Source organism: Pundamilia nyererei, unplaced genomic scaffold, assembly GCF_000239375.1.
Source record: "Pundamilia nyererei isolate P.nyererei 1_Seehausen unplaced genomic scaffold, PunNye1.0 scaffold00463, whole genome shotgun sequence".
Classification (NCBI taxonomy): Eukaryota; Metazoa; Chordata; class Actinopteri; order Cichliformes; family Cichlidae; genus Pundamilia; species Pundamilia nyererei.
Genome location: NW_005187864.1, coordinates 29,715 through 48,508, shown reverse-complemented (window position 1 = coordinate 48,508; position 18,794 = coordinate 29,715). Strand labels below are relative to the sequence as shown.

General features: G+C 39.7%; 1 protein-coding gene across 2 annotated transcripts; it reads left to right on the top strand.

Moving 5' to 3' along the window:
- Positions 1 to 5,735: 5,735 nt before the first annotated feature.
- On the top strand, positions 5,736 to 18,528 carry LOC102208143 (flotillin-2). 2 transcript variants are annotated; one of them, XM_005753778.1, is made up of 11 exons: positions 5,736 to 5,955; positions 7,633 to 7,714; positions 11,061 to 11,151; positions 12,084 to 12,207; positions 13,311 to 13,429; positions 14,199 to 14,312; positions 14,397 to 14,516; positions 14,844 to 15,058; positions 15,610 to 15,793; positions 17,400 to 17,549; positions 17,715 to 18,528. In XM_005753778.1, the coding sequence occupies exons 1-11, from the start codon at positions 5,907 to 5,909 to the stop codon at positions 17,748 to 17,750; spliced, it is 1,284 nt and encodes a 427-aa protein (XP_005753835.1). In that variant the 5' UTR covers positions 5,736 to 5,906; the 3' UTR covers positions 17,751 to 18,528. The 2 variants fall into 2 exon arrangements, with proteins under 2 accessions (XP_005753835.1, XP_005753837.1); XM_005753780.2 differs by lacking the exon at positions 5,736 to 5,955 and adding an exon at positions 5,993 to 6,239.
- The last annotated feature ends 266 nt before the right edge of the window (positions 18,529 to 18,794 follow it).

The following is an 18,794-nucleotide window of genomic DNA, read 5'->3' as shown; positions in this document are numbered from 1 at the left end:
CACACACACACACACACACACACACACACACACACACACACACACACACACTATCAATATTTCAGCATCTAATTACCCCAGCAGGGGGCTGGGACAAAGGTTGTGTGCAGTCATGCCGTGTATGTCTGCACGTATCAGATTTTATACCTGTACATTAATACACAGTAGCCAAAAAAAACCTCACAGTGTAAGTGAAACATCCTCCAACGGTGAGGCAATGTTTAGACGGACAGAAACAAAATGATAAGGGAAGAAAGAAAAGCAGTGATAGGAGTGACTGTAAAAAAGAAGAAAAGGATGTAAATGGAGAAAAAACTTGGAGTAAATAAAGGGAAATGTGAAAGAAGAACGAAGGATGAAAAGCAGGAAAAAGAGTCAAACAGAGAGAGAGCAAATATTCACAGATAATTAAAAATAGGAGGACAGGTTAGGCTGTAGGAGAGGGTGAATAAAGAAACACCTCTCTCTAAACTAGCTGCAAAAGTATGCAAGCTACACAAGAGAGGCTACCTCCATGTTTAAATGATTTATCACAGCTTGTGTCCTTCTAGCAGGGCCTTCGAGAGAGGACATTTAAAACAACTACAAACATGTTTTGAGCTGCAAACACGATGTGAGCATATCAGTATTTTATATCATATCAGTTCTGAAAGTAAATTCTGGTTTACAGCCTTTTTAGCAATACTTCCTGCCAGTGCAGGGGTTAGTTTCCACCTCACTTCCAGTACTTACTTTATCTAGTGAATGTTTAGTGGCTGTTTTTGCTGTTAAAGAATGAGGACTGTTACAGGATAAAGCACATGCCCGCCCCTCCCTGACCCTGATTCTGCTGAAGGTTTCTTCCTGTTAAAAGGGAGTTTTTCCTTCCCACTGTCACCGAGTGCTTGCTTGCACCGAGTGACTGTTTTTCTCTCTGTTACTGTAGGTTCTTTACCTGACAATATAAAATGCTTTGAGGTGACTGCTGTTGTGTTTTGGTGCTATATAAATAACTCTGAATTGAACTGAATTTGACTTCATGCAGCTTTAATTCTTTTAAATACCAAAGAATTGCACTAAGAACTGAAACCACTAAACCCTGACTCATCTCTCTCCTCATGACAGTGTGGAAGCTGGATTTTTGGTTTTAGAAGACTTTGACACGGCTGTGCTTTAGAGAGCGGTGCTATTGTCACCTAAACCTTATCAGCCTGAATAACCAGAGCGTGCTAACAGTCTGTGGACCTAAATCTAATTCCTGCTTGCCCTTCATGACCTACTGATAGGCCTGAGGGAGGTACTGCATACCCCCCACTGAGTCAGGCACACTGGCTAAATTAAAACCCTTTAATTGGACAGCTGTGAACTAATATGGTCCAAAAGGCAATCGGTTTTGGGTTGCTTTCCAGGACAGACCCACTTGAGAGAGACTGGACATTTTAGTTACTGTGACAAAAAACAAACAAACAAACAAAAAGCTTCCATTTACATAATTTAAATGAAAGATAATAATTTAAATGAAAAACTGTAGACCACATGATCAATGCGAAGTCTCCATCCTGCATAGTTTCTGTGTTTATTAAATTAGATATATGAAAATTTAAGCATTTGTAATGCATCCCACGCAAACATGCCTTTTGCATCACATTTGGTTTAACACATTTAGCTGCTGTGTATGCATAAAAAACAACAAAATTCATGTGACTCATGTAATTTAGGACAACCTCGATGGGTGTTTGCCGGAGCTCTGCAGGCCTCATTTCTCCTCAAGAATAGCGTTTACAAAAGTGGGTACCAGCATGACGCAGCCAGAACCACAGAAACTCTCAAGATGCATTTTGTGTAATGCAGAAAAAAACTAATCAAGTCGAGAGCATTTATAGAGCACCTTTTAAAGCAACAAATGCTGAGCGATGCCGACGGTCTAAACACATAAATGCATCTATAACACATAATAAATCAACCACTGCCAGCTAATCAAGATCAAATTTAAAACAAAGTCAAACTTGCATTTTTAAAGTATCAAAAGTAGTGGCCTGTTCCTAAGCTTAAGGGTGGCAACTGAAAAACCAAAATCCTCCTTTATTTTAAATAAACCAGGAGCATCTGGTCAGATCTAAGCAAACTGATTGGGACACGAAAGTAAACAAGTCCCACCAAGTTATGAAGGAGCCAATTATTAAGAATATATTCCCTATATTTTTGACAGTGTCCTGCCATTTAGTAAACCAGAGGAGCGAGCTTCAGCTCAACTTTATGTACTCATTAAGCAACTTTCTTTATTCCCCCTGATGAGATAGTGTCACCAAAGAGCCCATTTTACTAAGACAACCCCCCCCCCCCCCCCACTAATTTATTTATGGATTAATAAAGTATTCTGATTCTGATGAAACCAGAATAAATACCAAATATACACTGAACTCTACTTTAAATATTTCAATTGTTTCTGCATGCCTGCAGACTGTACTATATGAAAAACACATCTCTTACAGTGACAGTATCACATGTCATGTCTTCAGCTTGATTCTTTGCCTCCAGAAAGACAAAAAGAAGTCAAATAATTCAGCTGATGCTGTTGTTGCTCATATTAGCTGGTTGTGCTGAAACATTAGTGTCAACATGACTTTTAGGCAATGCCCAGTTCAGGAAATATGCATTGTAATGTGCAAATTAAAGATAAAAGTATAAAAGCTTGTGAGTACCCAGGGAGGGAGCAGGAGTAGCAAACCTGCAGCACTTTATGCTCAACATTTAAAGATACTGCAGGTTTGATACATGCAAACAGTGTGATCAGTAAGAATTGAAGGAGGAGTGTTAAAAAGGAACCAGAGATTAATCATGTGCAGCTGAACAAAGTATCAAACAAAAAAACAAGGGCCAAAAGAGAGAGACCTTTTCACTGACACCGATCCCACAAAATAACGTGTTTACATTTGAAATACGATGTCCCGAAACAAGTCACACTTCAGCCAAATATCATTCATATGCTGAATTTTCCAGTGTTTAAATTTGAGGGAAAATTGTTCTGAGAGGCAGATGTTCAAACATGTTCTATTTTTTTGGTCTATTTTCTGTATAATAAAAGTGGTTTCTGTCATGCATTTAATATTATTATTATTAAACAGCCTGATATGATACCAGTGCAAAAAGCAAATAGCATTAAAGACGCAGACTAACATCCCTGCTTATGTTTACATGATTTCTGAACAACTGCTGTTTGATGAATACTGCAATGCTGAATTTGCACGGGTATTTTGTCTGTGTGATTACTGCATCGATATAATTCAACATGTTGTAAACTTGTTAAATAGTTCTCTTAATATTTTAAGAAAGAAATAAAGACATGCCACCTGGAACACCATGTGGGAACACATGGTGATCCCTTAAATCACACACACACACACACACACACACACACACACACACACACACACACACACACACGCAGATTTAGGAGATTATGAATAAAGCCAGTATGCCTCTGTAAGCCTCACCAGTTTGCGTGATCTGAACACTTCTTGCCTCTTCTGTTTCACTCTCCGTCTCCTGTTGATCCACTGCTGGTCTCGTTTCAGACGTCCTGTGTGGTGGATGGAAGGATGAAGAAAAGGAAAAAAGACTGAAACTGTTGTTAGTTCCACAGTGTGACACTTTTTTTGTCCTTTCCACACCTTTTCTCGTATATATGCTTATTTCCAGTCTCTAACTTTCTCAGTTTCTTTCTCTCTTTCTTCTTCTGTTTGCTTCCAGTGTTAAACTCTCATACATGACTAATTCTCTTCTTCCTACATCTGTTTTTGCACATTCTCTCACTCTTCCTCCGTGAAGTCATACAGAGGTATAAGAATGGCTCCCTTCTCCTCCCTTCCTCCCTCCCTTTCTTGCCGGTATTAAGAGTGACACGGCAAGCTGCTCATTCACTGCCACTGATCCCTGTTTCCCTGTGTGAGAGAGACAGAGTTAGTGGGGGGTGATGTGGTTCAACATAGAGGAGGTTGTAATTAGACACAACACACACACACACACACGTCATGCAGAGAGAGAGAAAATGTTGCAACAGTTGCATCAATGCAGACAAAAGAAAATCGTTGCATGCACTACTTTCATAAATAGGCTGCAGTAAAAGTCTATTTCTGTCCTTACGGGCACAGTCTATACTGATGTGATCTCCTAAGGGCTGATTATTGGACCCCAACATTATGCCCATTTAAAGGACCAAAAAGCAGTAAGAGTACACATTTTTACCACTCGTAGATTTTATTGTGCAGTATCAGGAGAAAGTCTATGTTCTCCTAACATAAACTGGGCTTTCTCCAGATGCACTTGTTTCCTCGTACAGTCCAGAGACATGCATGTTCGGTTAATTAGCAGTTTTCTTTGGGCTGTAGTTCCACATGTGATATTTGAGTGGCCAGCAAGACAAGAAAAGTTCTATCCATTTCCAATTTTCTGCAACAATAACAATACTTAACAGAATTAATGAGACTCATGTAACGAACTCTAAAATATCCACTTTCAGTACTACTCTCCAAAAGGCACAAAGCACAAGGGTCCAACTAAGTGCCTCACGCACAGGATTCACTTTGAGCACCTTAACGATCCAGCGATAAGCTGTTAAAAGTACAATAAGAGAGAGCAGCAAAATGGTTTGATCAGTCAGAAGATCAGCCAAAAACATGTACTGAGTTTATATCAAGCCAATCTTTAAGTTTAAAAGTTTCAGGAGCAGTACAGATTACTTCTGAATAAAACGTGAGAAAGCAACTAAGATGCATCTCCCCATATTTTTAGGAAATGTCATCTTGTTAATCGGTATGATGATTAAGTACATGATTAAATCTCTTCAAGCACATTTCATTTGATATTACTAGTGAAGAGAATCCTTCTTCAGGGAAAGGAAATATGTGATCTTCTCTCTTTGAGTTACAAGTTGAACAGCTGTGAGTGAGCACCTGAGAATAAGAGCACTATTAGTTACATTTAATTAAACACATACTGCTCTAGCTCAACATTTTATTTGCCAGTATGTACCATTGTTTTCCAGCTCTGTTATATATTACAATATTAGAGCTTATGAATATTTATGATTCACAACAATTTGAAAATGTAAGCCAAAAATCTAATCTAATTATTATGTGTGATCTGAGTTTATTTTTGCATTGTTAGTGTGTTAGTGGTGTTCTTTTCTTTGTCTAAGTGCATTTAATTAGACTGCAGTATACTTATATGCAGTATTTAAAAAATAACTATACTACACTTCTTTAAACATACCATTTAGATGATCAACTTTGTGACAAAAACTATACTTTCACTATTTTAAACAATTTGCTTGACTATTTATATGAAATTAATATTTTTTTGAAAAACTGACCTGGACAGGCTTTCCACATTGCTGTTTACGGTCCTCTAGTGGCCACAGTTAGAAACTGCAACATACTAAATAAAGATATGATAGCAAATTAAAGCATCGGAGAAGGTCTTTCACACTCATTGTGCATATAATAGGGAGAAAAACAATTTTTTAAATAATTTTTAATATTTTTTTTACTAGGACTGAGGGTCATGCCACTGATGTAGTCAAACTCAAATATACGCAACAGGCATATTCCTACATCCTGTAAGATGTTTTTGGAAATTGTGCAAGATTTAAATTTTTGAAGGACAAAGCAAGAGGTGGGTACTAAAAGATGTTTTGGTAAAAATTTGAGTTATTCTTGACACGAGCCGTCGAGAGCATGACGTCAGTACGTCGTCGCTGGGCGGGGCGGGGTCGTGTTGTTGTTGCTGTTGTGCTGAACGTGAAGCCTCTTTAAACACACGATTCGCGCTTATTTAAAACCTCAGATAATACCATCATCATCTTCATCTCCGTAACGGGCTCCTGAGTCTAACGGTTTTTTCCCCTCGCCTTTTTATCCTGAGTCAGGATGGGAAGCTGTTTAACTGTGGGGCCAAACGAAGCGTTGGTGGTCTCCGGTAGGTGTTTCCCGTCGTGTTGATGGAGCGAGCTAGCGGGGATGGGGAGAAAGTAGCTGATAGTGTTAGCTGGCAAACTAAACCACGTTTGGCATTCGGTTTTTAAAATAAGTGCAGAGCGAGCCAGTGCTTTTAGAGCGCACAGTTACTGTGTAAAGTGAATAAGTTAGCGGTCGTGTGGTTTCAGAGCTTAAAAGCTGCGACGCTGATCAGGCGGTGCGTTAGCAGTGATTTGGATCATGTGATTGAAAGGCATCGGCGTCTCAACGCAGATATGTGAATAGGTCAGGTTTTTATGTTTTATTGATAACAAGTGTGATTTATTAATAAGCGGATTTGAAAATCAACAAAGTGCATTCACTCAAGTATTGTACTTGAGCAGAAATTTTCCCTACTTGAGTATTTCCATTTGGTGCTACTTATTTCACAGCTAATGGAGAACGGTATGTCTACATTTATGTCACAATAACGGGTTAATTTTAATATTTTACAAGCTCTAAACACATCGTTAAAGATGAAATCATTGGCTTCCAACCAATCTAATGAAGTAGCCGAGAAGTGTATATAACAGAACTTTTACTTTTACTGCATTTTAAGGCTATTTTTACGTACTTCTTCTCAAGTAGATTTTTCCATGGAGGATTTTTACTTAAGTAAATGATGTGAATACATCTTCTACCACCGTTAATGAGCATGGTGTAGCTAAAAGTAACAGGTTTAGTCATCCTGAACCAATTCTAGCCTTTTTAATGACTATAATTAATTGGTAGAGATATCAGAAAAAAAGACCCCCCATGTACATCAGAGTATACCAGTGTAAAATAACTCAACGGTATAATCTGAAGAACATACAACCTTTCTAAATTCACACAATTAGATTAGGTTAGAGTACTAAAAAGTCATATTGATAGAAATCTTCTCTTAGAGGAAAAGACACATTGAAGGGCATTAGATAAATATTCATTTTCTTAACTGCACATCTGGTTGGAGTCATGGCTGAGTGGAGCCGACATTGGGTGAGAGGTGGGGTAGGCAATTTACCAGGCCATCACAGGGCTTAACCCACAGAGACAGACAATCATTCACCCTTAGATCTACACCTACAGCCAGTTTGGTGTCGCAATTTACACCCACTTACATTAATTAATAAATATATGAAATAAACATTATATAAGAGGCTGGGTGGGGTGGACCCTGTCCCAGCAGCTCATAGGGCAAGAGGCGGGGTTACACGCTGGATAGGTCGCAAATCTGTCGCAGGCAGATTGGAAGGCCACGGTTGCCAAAATTGGTTCCTGGGAAATAGAAAATAAATAAATTATTCGGTAACTCTCTGAAATCTCAACTTTAATTATTCAAGAACCCGATGTATTTATTATGGCCTTTGTTTGAGAACAACAGCTGGATAACGTTTCCCCATAGTGTTTCTCCCCTTTGGCTTTTACACATGCTGTGTTTATTATCAAAACCTGTTTTTACTGGCAGGTTTTGAACAAGCCCTCTACTTAAAGTAATGTGAACAATAATGATTATAGTGGTAAAACACTTTTCTAAAACAATGCTAAAAAGGCTTAACAGGGACCTAATAAGCTCAGCGCATATCTTTGGACCGCATCATTTAATGTTATAGTCAAAGAATTTCTGAAGAGTCCTGATGGCGCTGTCCTCTTTCCTTAGGTGGTTGCTGCGGCTCTGATATCAAAACCTACGTCGTAGGAGGATGGTCCTGGGCTTGGTGGCTCATCTCAGACGCCCAAAGGTGACAGTGTGCTAGAAGCAATGATGTAAATGTTATCTTGAAATATAATATGGAGCAAGCTTTCTAATTAGACCACAGCGAAAAAGATTAACCACAAGAAAGTCAATTGCATTATCTGAAGGCCATCAAAAGGCAAAGTGAGGAATGGAAGCTGTTCTCCCACACTTTGTCTCATATTACACACAGTGTGTTTCCAGTCACATTGTATACAAACATTTCCTCTTACATGACTGGGGTAGTGTTACTGAGAACTAAATGTATTCTGCTCTCTTAATGTGCAGTGTGCTAAGTGCATATCTCACATAAATGTTTTGTGAGTTGTCATAGATAAAATGTTTTATTGCAGGATTTATATTTTACACAGAACTGAATGGTCAGCAAACCCTTTGTGAAATGCTTAATCCCATCATTTTAACTTTAGCTTTGGCTAAAGTTGTTATACTCATAATTCAAGTCATAATTGAATAACTGAATCCTAACAGTTCACTTTTGTTAACAAACAAAAGTGATCTGTGAGTAGGGAATTGCCTTAAAGTGCAAAGAAGCTGGTTTTTGTTCTCTGGTAAGAGACATCGGTTTCTAGTCACAAGTAGATGCAGTGCTTCAGCTCTGTGTTGAGTAGTGTCTGAATAAACTATGAATGGAAGTTAACAAAACACAGCTGCATGTGGACAGTGTAAACAAACTCTTTGGCAAACAAGTGCTTCACACAACCATCGGACAGGTGTGTTGAAATGTGAAACTAAGCAGGGTGGATCCATCCCCAACGTACTGATTCTTCAATACAATTCAATTCAGTTTTATTTACGGCCACGTGAAAAAGAAAGTACAGCCTTAATGCCTACATAGGAATTAACAGGGTAAGTAGCAGCCAGGTGCTGCAAATTCAGTGCGCTTGATTAATTGATCATCAGCAAGTGTGAGCACATCTGTAAAAGCGGGAGTTTTGGCATTGTAGTGGTCAGGATCATTCAGGTGTGTGTATCGACAAATCATTAACACAGTGTTAATACAATCTCCCCAGGAGTGGGTATCCCACCTGATTCACCGCACCTTGCAATGCTCTGAAAGGCTGCAACACCCCCCCACCCCACACCAAGTGTTGTTCTCTCTAAAAAGAGCATGGCAGCACAGCCTAGGTTTGTAAAGCTGCATCTAAACAAACTAAAAGACTTCTGGAGCATTATCCTCTGAACAGATGAGACCAAATAGAGATGTTTTGCCTTAATGCACGGCACCACGCTTGAAGAAAACCAAACGGAATATCAATACAATGCTTTACCCCAGCTGTTAAGCATGGTGGTGGGGGTGTGGCAGTTTAGCCACCGTGCAGTCATTGAGTCAACCATTAACTCCTCTGTTTACCAAAGTGTATGTGAGTCAAATATGAGGCCATCTGTCTGACAGCTAAAGCTTTGAGTCGTGGTACAAGACAATGATTGATATGCACGTCAGCAAATCTACAACAGAATGGCTGAAAAAGGAAACAAAGTGTTGCAGTGACCCAAAGTTCAGACCTCCACCTGACTCAAGTGCTGTGGTAAGGACTTATGTATTTAAACACATATCTGCAAATGTCAATGAAGTGAGGCAAACTTGTATAGACGAGTAGACTAAAATTCGTCCTCTATGATGAAAGAGACGGATAATCATACAGAAAGTGATTACTTCAAGTTATATACTGACCTGGGGTGTACTTACCGCAATCAGAATCAGAATACTTTAATGATACCTAAAGAAATTATATGGTTACAGTTGCTCCAAGACAAAAACAGTAACACACTGAACTAAATTATAATACAATATATTCCAAAGTTTACAAAATATAAGAAATGGCTCTAATATATACACAAAGCTCAATTATAAATATCCAGAATATCACAGAGGTGACATTTTGTTGTTATTTGTTATTTTCACTGTAGAGGAGGTGCAATTATCAAGGGTGTAACTATTGCGCTGTGTACTGTGCATTAGATGGATGAGTTGTACAGCCAGAGGCAGGAATGATTTCCTGTGTTGTTCAGTGGTGCATTATGGGTAATCTGTCTCTCATTGAGCGTGCTCCTGTGACTGGCCAGCATGTTATGGAGTGGGTGGGAGGTATTGTCCAGCTTTGTCCTTATCTTGGACAACATCCGCCTCTCAGACACCGCCTTAAGGGAGTCCAGCTCCATCCCCACAACATTACTGGCCTTGCAGATCAGTTTATTGAATCTGTTGGCATCTCAACCTGATACCCAGCATGCAATAGCAGGGAGGATGGCGCTGGCCACAACAGACTCAAAAAAACCCTGAGCATTATTCAACAGATGTTAAAAACCTCAGCCGCCTCAGAAAATAGAGACGACTTTGGCCTTTCCTGTAGAGTGCAGTTTATTATCTATGTGTACTCCAAGGTATTTGTAGCCCTTACAATGTGCACATCGACCCCCTGGACTGAAACAGTGGTCACAGGTTTCCTGTTGAATGAACTGGAAAAGTCGAAAAACATGACGCTCACAGTGCTTGCCGGCTGGTCTAGTTTGGTGTAGACATGATTAAGCAGGGAGATGATGGCGTCCTCAGCTCTGAGGCGGGGCTGGTAAGCGAACTGAAGGGGATCCTGATGTGGTCTGACTGTAACAGGCTGCACACAGAAACTTGCACTGCACTGCAGAGAATCATGTAAAAAGTGTCTTTTCATAAGACTTTGATGAAAGGTCTCCTCAATGCCAGATAGAGACACTCAGCAGTCAGATGATCCCCTATAAATAAAGACTTGAAGATGGCGTGGAGGAAGAGCTCTGAACTGGAAGAGACTTTCACAACCATCTGCTGTGACTGGCTGGGTCAAAAAAATTTTGCTATAGTTTTGTTTTTGTTTTTTGAATTTCATGTACCACGATTATACCGTCCAGGACATTTTAAATCTCTTTTGCAAGAGTGTCTTACACAAATTGTTATATGCACAGTAGACACACACATAACCATAAAGACTGAGGTATAGACTCAGGGTTTTCCTTCTGCATTTTGGGATCTTTCAAGGAAAAGAAGCAGGAATTTAGCAGTTTTCAGTAGTTTTGCTAATTTTGGTTTCTTTTACTCCACTAAGGGATTTTGTGTTTGTCAAATGTTCAGTAATAACAGGTAAATCTATGGATTTCTGTTAAATAACACAACACATACTGCCTTTTACTGAGTGAGGAATGATTGTGCTCAAGCCCAAACTTACTGCCCAGAGGCCCATTTGAAGGCAGGAATACTCTTAGTGTTAAATATTTAAAGGTTCCACCTGTTGCTCTGTTGTTTCAGAGTCTTGAGGCGGGACTGGGCTGCCTAATAACTGTGCCTGTGTTTGTTGCTGTAGGCTAAGCCTGGAGATAATGACTCTGCAGCCAAGATGTGAGGATGTGGAGACAGCAGAAGGAGTAGCTATCACTGTCACAGGGGTGGCTCAGGTAAGACCAGATCCCAGCGTCTTCTCTGTGAACGCTGACACAAACACTTACACTTACTCACTCAAGCCGAGCCTATTTGTCAAACATCATCTGTTATCAAAAGTGTCGTGTTCTGCTGCAGTGCTTTCTGATGTTTTCTGAAATGTGGCCCTATAATCTAAAGGTGTAATTCCAAAGAAAAATCAATCAGTGCTTCCCAACAGACTGCCTCATAATCAGCAGTCTTATTTATTTATTTAGTAAAATGACTTTAGCATACTTGATGAACCCCTTTAGCCACAAAAACGATTGTTTTGTTGAGGAATGCAAGGAAATAACTGTAATTTGGCATCTCCATTAAAAAATAAAGTGTGCTTTATTATTTTTGTCCAGCGTTTTTGGAAATAATTCAATTATAATTTAGCATGAAAAATATAATGATCAAAGAGCTTGCATATATTGGTTAGTTAGCCATTAGAAAAAAATATTTTGGTAATTATCAATACTGTTAATTTAGGACTGCTGTGGCATGAACCTTGGACTGGGTGATGGTCTAGCAAATGTGTTTAGTACTGTACATAAAGGTGGGCACACTCAGAGCATCACAGTCTGTCTATAACAAAACTGCACTTCTGATCATTCACAGAAGAAAACATCAAAAAAGGCATTTTGGATCAAATTTACAGTCGTATCATAGGTTCCTGGTCAAAACAGCATATAAAAGCATGAAAAGGTGTTGTTGCATTTTTATCTACATTTTCTTAACAGGCTCATCTTCTAGCCAAACAACGTTGGTGTTAGCACATTCATTTTCAAAATTCTTGACTTAAATTAAATGAACTTTGCTTGATTGTTTAAAATTGCACTGATGGCACTCTGAGCCCATGTGCCATGATTGCTTCTCAGTGTAGAAAGCTTGCTGTGTAAACACACTGTAAGTGTGTCTCCTTCAGGTGAAAGTCATGACGGAGCAGGACCTGCTGGCAGTGGCTTGTGAGCAGTTTCTGGGTAAATCAGTAACGGAAATCAAAGGTGTGCTGCTGCAGACTCTGGAGGGACATCTGCGCTCCATTCTAGGTGTGAACAGTTAACACTAACCACAACAGTAACACTACACATATATAGATTTTATTCCAAACAATATCATAGTTATTTTATTAATTTATAGTTTTAGCGTTCTTGGTTTACAAGTCCAGAATAGCTCCTCGTGCATGTATAGCAGAGAAGAAAAGAAGCAAAGTATTAAATTGATTATTGATTAGTTCCTGACTTTACTATACAAGTTAGCCTTAGTTTGCCTTTTATGTGTTATATATATTGTGTTGGCTTTTCTGTTTGAGGTCTGAATTAGAGAAGAAAAGTAATATATAAGTTCTGTATAAGTACTCGAGATGCACCAGCTTATTCAATGTGAAATATTATTTCCACAAGGAAAGACATTATTAAACTTTACAGTTTCCCTCAGTCTGCAGAAAGTTAAAGAATCTTCTGCTACTGGAAACCTTTACCTGACATACCAAACAAAGCAGGTGGTGCAGATTTATGTACTTTACATTTTCCAGTTTATAACTTCTCTGGAGACTTGAACTCTTTTCTATTTTCCTCATAATGGATTTGATCCCTTGGCTGCACATACTGAGGCTGCTAGCTTGTGGCTGTTTCTGAGCTCTGGATAGCTTTAGCACTTTTCCTTCTTTCAAATGTTAAGCTGGGCGAGAGTGATTTTAAATGTGTGATTGGAGTTGTTGTTTACCAGGGTTTCTGGGGTGGGCCTCCAGACTTTTTTTTTGTCTTGACTCACAATGAGTAGCTTCCACACTAATAACATTAAAATTACTGTGTGAATTTGATTGTGCTTTTGAGCATTTGCCTCTGTGCACATGCTGAAACGAACGGACTTGGATTCAGACATATGTGAGGCTGACTGAGAACACTGGCAGTCGTCAGACTGTGGTCTACTGACCGGTCGATCTCTGATGAGTACCAGCAGCTCTGTGCTGACCATTTATGCTACTTGAGTTCAAGGGGTGATGCATTTCTCTGACAAATTTCTGATGCTATGATGTGAAATAAAAAATTAATTTGGATCAAAAATAAAGCTGCCCCGCATCGAGCTGCTGGTAGTTTGTTAAAAGTGAATTGCAGGCTAAATGATGTTGAACGATGTGTCTCTTTTGCAGGTACTCTGACAGTGGAGCAGATCTATCAGGACAGGGATCAGTTTGCTAAACTGGTGAGGGACGTAGCAGCTCCTGACGTCGGCAGGATGGGCATCGAGATTCTGAGCTTTACCATTAAGGTGAGTTAAAGGAAAATTAAACGAGTAATATAACAGAAGAAGTCAAATAAAAACAAGAATATTAAGTATTCATGTAAGTATATAACTACTTAAACCATGTAAGCGCCGTTGGTGCTCTCCATTTTGCCTCAGTGTGGATGTGCAAGAGAGATGATGCAGAGTATCAAAACTTTAGCTTTAAGCCACATTTCTTCAATCAGAAGAAATGCGACACTGAGACGGCGACACATGGGGCAGACAGTCGTTCAAACATTAATCAGCAGCCTTCCCATCTTTCTTTTTAGACTGTAGTTTTGTAATATTACTGAAACTGAAAAAGGTCTTTCTCTGAGCTGTTGATGCTGCTGGTTATTAGAGTAGTCAATCCTAATGAGTTTAACTGGTTTTTATAATTGTCTGGACTCACCCTGTGGAGTTCACTGTTGCTCATTAGAACTAATTGAAGTGTGTGGTGTGGACAGAGCGGCTGAGGTTAGTGCTCTGCTGAAACACAAAGTCCATTTCTGTAACATCTTTTAGTCCATGTCAGGATTTCTGTAACACGTCAGATTCTGGACTTTAAAATATGATTGAATGTTACATGTAGAAATGAGGCTGTTTGAGTGCCACCCTGTCATCTGCTTTCTTTGCACCCACAAAGGCCCAGCATTTTTTAATCTGTATGTTCTGTTTTATTTTGGCTTCGTAACCTTGTTAATCACATGAAAGATGTTGATATACGCCACACCCAGTTTAATGTTACGTGTCCTGTGGTTCTGTGTTTTCAAAGGATGTGTATGATAAACTGGACTACCTGAGCTCCCTTGGAAAGACCCAGATTGCAGCTGTCCAGAGGGATGCAGACATCGGTGTGGCCGAGGCAGAGAGGGATGCTGGGATACGGGTAAGAAAATCTAGCAAGCTTGAAATTGATTCTTCCGTGCACAGAGACCAGCTGTTCACAGCTGTTTCCCTATTATCACCTTAGGAAGCCGAATGCAAGAAGGAGATGATGGATGTTAAATTCAAGGCTGACACCAAGATGGCTGACTCCAAACGAGAACTGGAGCTGCAGAAAGCTTCATTCAACCAAGAAGTCAATGCTAGGGTCGGTACTGAATGTTTCGTTTGCACTTACAGGTTGTCTGTGTACAGTTCAAATAAAAATACTTGTTATTATACTGTATTATACTCTGCTTTACCCAAACTTATGGCTGTTCCCAAAAAGTGCCAGTCTGTATTAAATCACATGGTGTGTAAACAATTTACCTGAAATCTGCAGTTAGAGTGATTAAAATCAGAAAAACAACATGTGCTCTTTTGATCTGAAGTAATGTATTAAATTAAAACTTCAAAATGTGCACATGTCAACACAAACAGAAACTGTTGCCTCAGATGTAAATGCCTTAGACCACCTCTGTGTTGATGTTTTCAGAAAGCAGAGGCCCAGCTGGCATACGAGCTGCAGGCTGCCAAAGAGCAGCAAAAGATCCGGCTGGAGGAGATTGAGATCCAAGTGGTGCAGCGGAAGAAGGAGATTACAATTGAGGAGAAGGAGATTGACCGGACAGACAAGGAGCTCATTGCCACTGTAAAGAGGCCTGCTGAGGCCGAGGCCTATAAAATGCAGCAGCTGGCTGAGGGCGAGAAGTGAGTAAAAAGACATTCAGTCAGATTTAGGAATGCGTAGAAATGGCAAGATCCCCAAGAATGTACCACAGCTCTTGTCAGACATGATTAGCAGCACATTACCTCCCTGATGTAAAATATATATTTATTTTGTTGGTTTAATCCCTGCAGAATCCTACAAAACAAACACCTGGAAAGTTTGGACTAAGGAAGCATGACTGTGTTTTTAACGATATATTTCCATATATGTTTTTCCTTATTGAAGTGAAATGTATCGTGTAATTTCCAGGTGCTCTGTATGAAAAGGTCTGTGCATGTCTAATTGTACTGATTTGCAAAAAGCTGATATTCCTGTGCATCCACCTGTAGAAGCAGAGCAAAAGAGATTTGAAATTTATCGTGTGCTGCTGTGGAAAGCTGTAAAAACTATCCCACCATCCAAAACTTGTGCATGAAGACAGATTAACATATGACACGTCACTAAGAAGCAAATTGTCTCAAAGTTGCATCTTACCCACTCAGGAAGTGATTTTGATAACAGCAAATATAACTTTAATGTTTCCCTGCTTCAGGCTGAAGAAAGTGCTGATTGCCCAGGCTGAGGCCGAGAAGATCAAAAAGGTCGGTGAGGCGGAGGCTAGCTCGATTGAAGCGGTGGGAAAGGCCGAGGCTGAGAAGATGAGACTGAAGGCTGAGGCCTACGAGCAGTACGGAGATGCAGCTAAGACAGCTCTGGTCCTCGAGGCCCTGCCTAAGGTAACACACAGATATGTGCTCATACAGCTCAGGCAAAGGAAGAGAAGAACTTGGATGTCATTTTACAAGCATCACCCGGCCCGAGGTTGATGAATTGGAAGCATTTTTCTTTTTATGTCCACGTGAATTTAAGCACTAGTTTTTCATCACTTCAGTTTCATCACGTTTTGGTTGCTTTTAACGCTTTGGCACAAATGTTATTACTAAGAATTCAACAATGGGTGATCGTAAAGAACCATAACCCCAGTCTATTAAAAAAATCCATCTGTACTGCTTCCAGCACTGCTGTCAACCTCAGCCATCTGCAGAAAGCAAACATCGACTTCTGTTGGATTTCCCCTCCTGCACCAAACTCACTTAACTTTCATTTGGAGGATCATTTTGTGCTAGCATGCTAGCTGATATTTCTGTTTGCTTTTGTAAATTCACAGAGTTATGCATTTTGAATCGATCCCCCAGAGTGAGACTGTCGGTGCTCAGATCTGCTGTAAGGTCTTGAAGCGTCTGAGGGGAAGACATTCAGGAGAAACAACCTGAACTGTGGCAGGTGCCATGCAGTGCTTTGGCCACACAAACACACTTTAAGCTCACCTCCCATCAGATTTCTCTCCCTTTGACTTTGAGTACTCATTTTCCCCAAAATTCAATTCAATTTTATTTATATAGCGCCAAATCACAACATAAGTCGCCTCAAGGCGCTTCATAGATACAGAGAAAAACCCAACCATCATATGACCCCCTATGAGCAAGCACTTTGGCAACAGTGGGAAGGAAAAACTCCCTTTTAACAGGAAGAAACCTCCGGCAGAACCAGGCTCAGGGAGGGGGGGCCATCTGCTGCGACCAGTTGGGGTGAGAGAAGGAAGACAGGATAAAAGACATGCTGTGGAAGAGAGACAGAGGTTAATAACAGATATGATTCAATGCAGAGAGGTCTGTTAATACATAGTGAGTGAGAAAGGTGACTGGAAAGGAAAAACTCAATGCATCATGGGAATCCCCGGCAGCCTATGTCTATTGCAGCATAACTAAGGGAGGATTCAGGGTCACCTGGTCCAGCCCTAACTATATGCTTTAGCAAAAAGGAAAGTTTGAAGCCTAATCTTGAAAGTAGAGATAGTGTCTGTCTCCTGAATCCAAACTGGAAGCTGGTTCCACAGAAGAGGGGCCTGAAAACTGAAGGCTCTGCCTCCCATTCTACTTTTAAATACTCTAGGAACAACAAGTATGAAATATGAACAAGCCATTTTTTGGCACACTTGGAGAGATTTGTCAGAGGCAGAAGTGCAGATTCCCAAAATCTTATGATCTCACATTCTCTGGCAACAAGCCTGCTGTCCCATGGCAGTTAGCAAAAAGTCCAGAAATGGTGGACCAAATTCAAAACAATCGGCCTTCCCGCTGATTTAAGTTTAATGGACCTGGAAAAGTGTTGATATTTGATTAGGTATGGGTTATTTAATGTATAATGAAGCTTTGGCCATGTCGAAACCTTCAACAGAACAAAAAGTTGGTATTTTTCTTTAGGCTAGTCTAACATGTCACATAAAACACCAGAGCTGGATTATTTCCGTCTTACTGTAAATGCTTAACAATGTCTTTGCAGATTGCTTCCAAAGTGGCGGCGCCCTTAGCCAGGACGAATGAAATTGTCATTCTGAGTGGCGAGGGCAGCCGCGTGACAGGCGAGTTGAACCGCCTTTTGGCCGAACTTCCTGTGTCGGTCAACGCTCTCACTGGAGTGGATTTGTCGAAGGTAACATCTTTATATCATTTTATATATGACGCGTTCCTGTTAACCTTTGTGATTCAGCGTGTTGGATTTAAGTTTTTGTTTCCAGTGTGAACCTAAAGGACGCTGAAACCAGCGAGGTTGTACTTCAGTTAAGCCTTACAAATAATCTGTTCGATTTTTTTGCAGATCCCTCTGCTGCAGAAGGTGACCGGCTCAGCTTAAGCCTGAAAACCGAAGACTCCACATGACTCCAGTCTCTGTTGTATGCACTCTCATTGACTGCCTTTAATACACTTGAAGATTTTTGTTGTTTTATACGTATACTCTGTATACCAAGTGAATTTTGGAAACCTCTGGTGCCTTACTTTATACAGGACCAGAAAATCTGCATGCACTGCTGCTCATTCAAAGATTTTGATTTTAGTTTAAAACTTGAATATTTTGTGATGAATTTTTATTTGTTGTGTTTGAATTGTATTTATTGGCCGGCTTGTATAAAACACAATTGAACAAGAGAGCTGATATTAGACTGAAAGATGAGGCAGATTATATTTGTTATTTATTATATCATAACACCTACTCTTTGGTAATTATACACTGAGGCCAGTTTGTACATTCTTTATGTTTCAGCCCTTTTGTTAATTTATATACCTCTGTTATGCGACACATCTGTATTCCACAGATAATTTCAATCTTTTGTTTCTCCAGTGTGTTTCATGTTGTCATTTTTACCAGTGAAACACTGTTTATGTCTCAGAAGTTGAGACAAAGGTGCTCTCAGTCTCAAAAGAAGCCCTGTTGATTTTTTTCAAATCTCCACCTTCAGTCCTTTGCAGACTTTGTCTGCTCCCCTCTGAATGACGTTTTTCTCTCCGCATCTGTTGATATTAAGCATGACACATTTTAACATAATTTATATGCTGACAGGGAAACGGGTAGCAAATTCTTGTGTTAATGTGGTTAGTGTGTAATGTGTATGACTTTTTTGATTTTTAATATATATATATATATATATATAGACATACATAATTACAGAAAATGGCCTTGTACTTTTTCGATGCAACATGTGTTTTAATGGAAATGAAAGGTGATTGTAATTCTAGGCTAAGTGACACGGCTTTGGAGATGGGTTATTTTTGAATACGCCTTTAATGGCGATGACCCAGAGGGCAGACGTCAGGAAGACAAACATTTATGCCTTTCCATATCTTTCAGTCTCCAATAATTACCTCTAATCATCCTCATGGCTCTCTTATTTAAAACAAA

Excerpts from the sequence above, each read along its gene's own strand:
- LOC102208143 (XM_005753778.1), top strand. The coding sequence starts at position 5,907 with ATGGGAAGCTGTTTAACTGTGGGGCCAAACGAAGCGTTGGTGGTCTCC. Across the intron at positions 5,956-7,632 it reads CGAAGCGTTGGTGGTCTCCG|GTGGTTGCTGCGGCTCTGAT; the intron begins GTAGGTGTTTCC and ends CTCTTTCCTTAG. Across the intron at positions 13,430-14,198 it reads TTCTGAGCTTTACCATTAAG|GATGTGTATGATAAACTGGA; the intron begins GTGAGTTAAAGG and ends GTGTTTTCAAAG.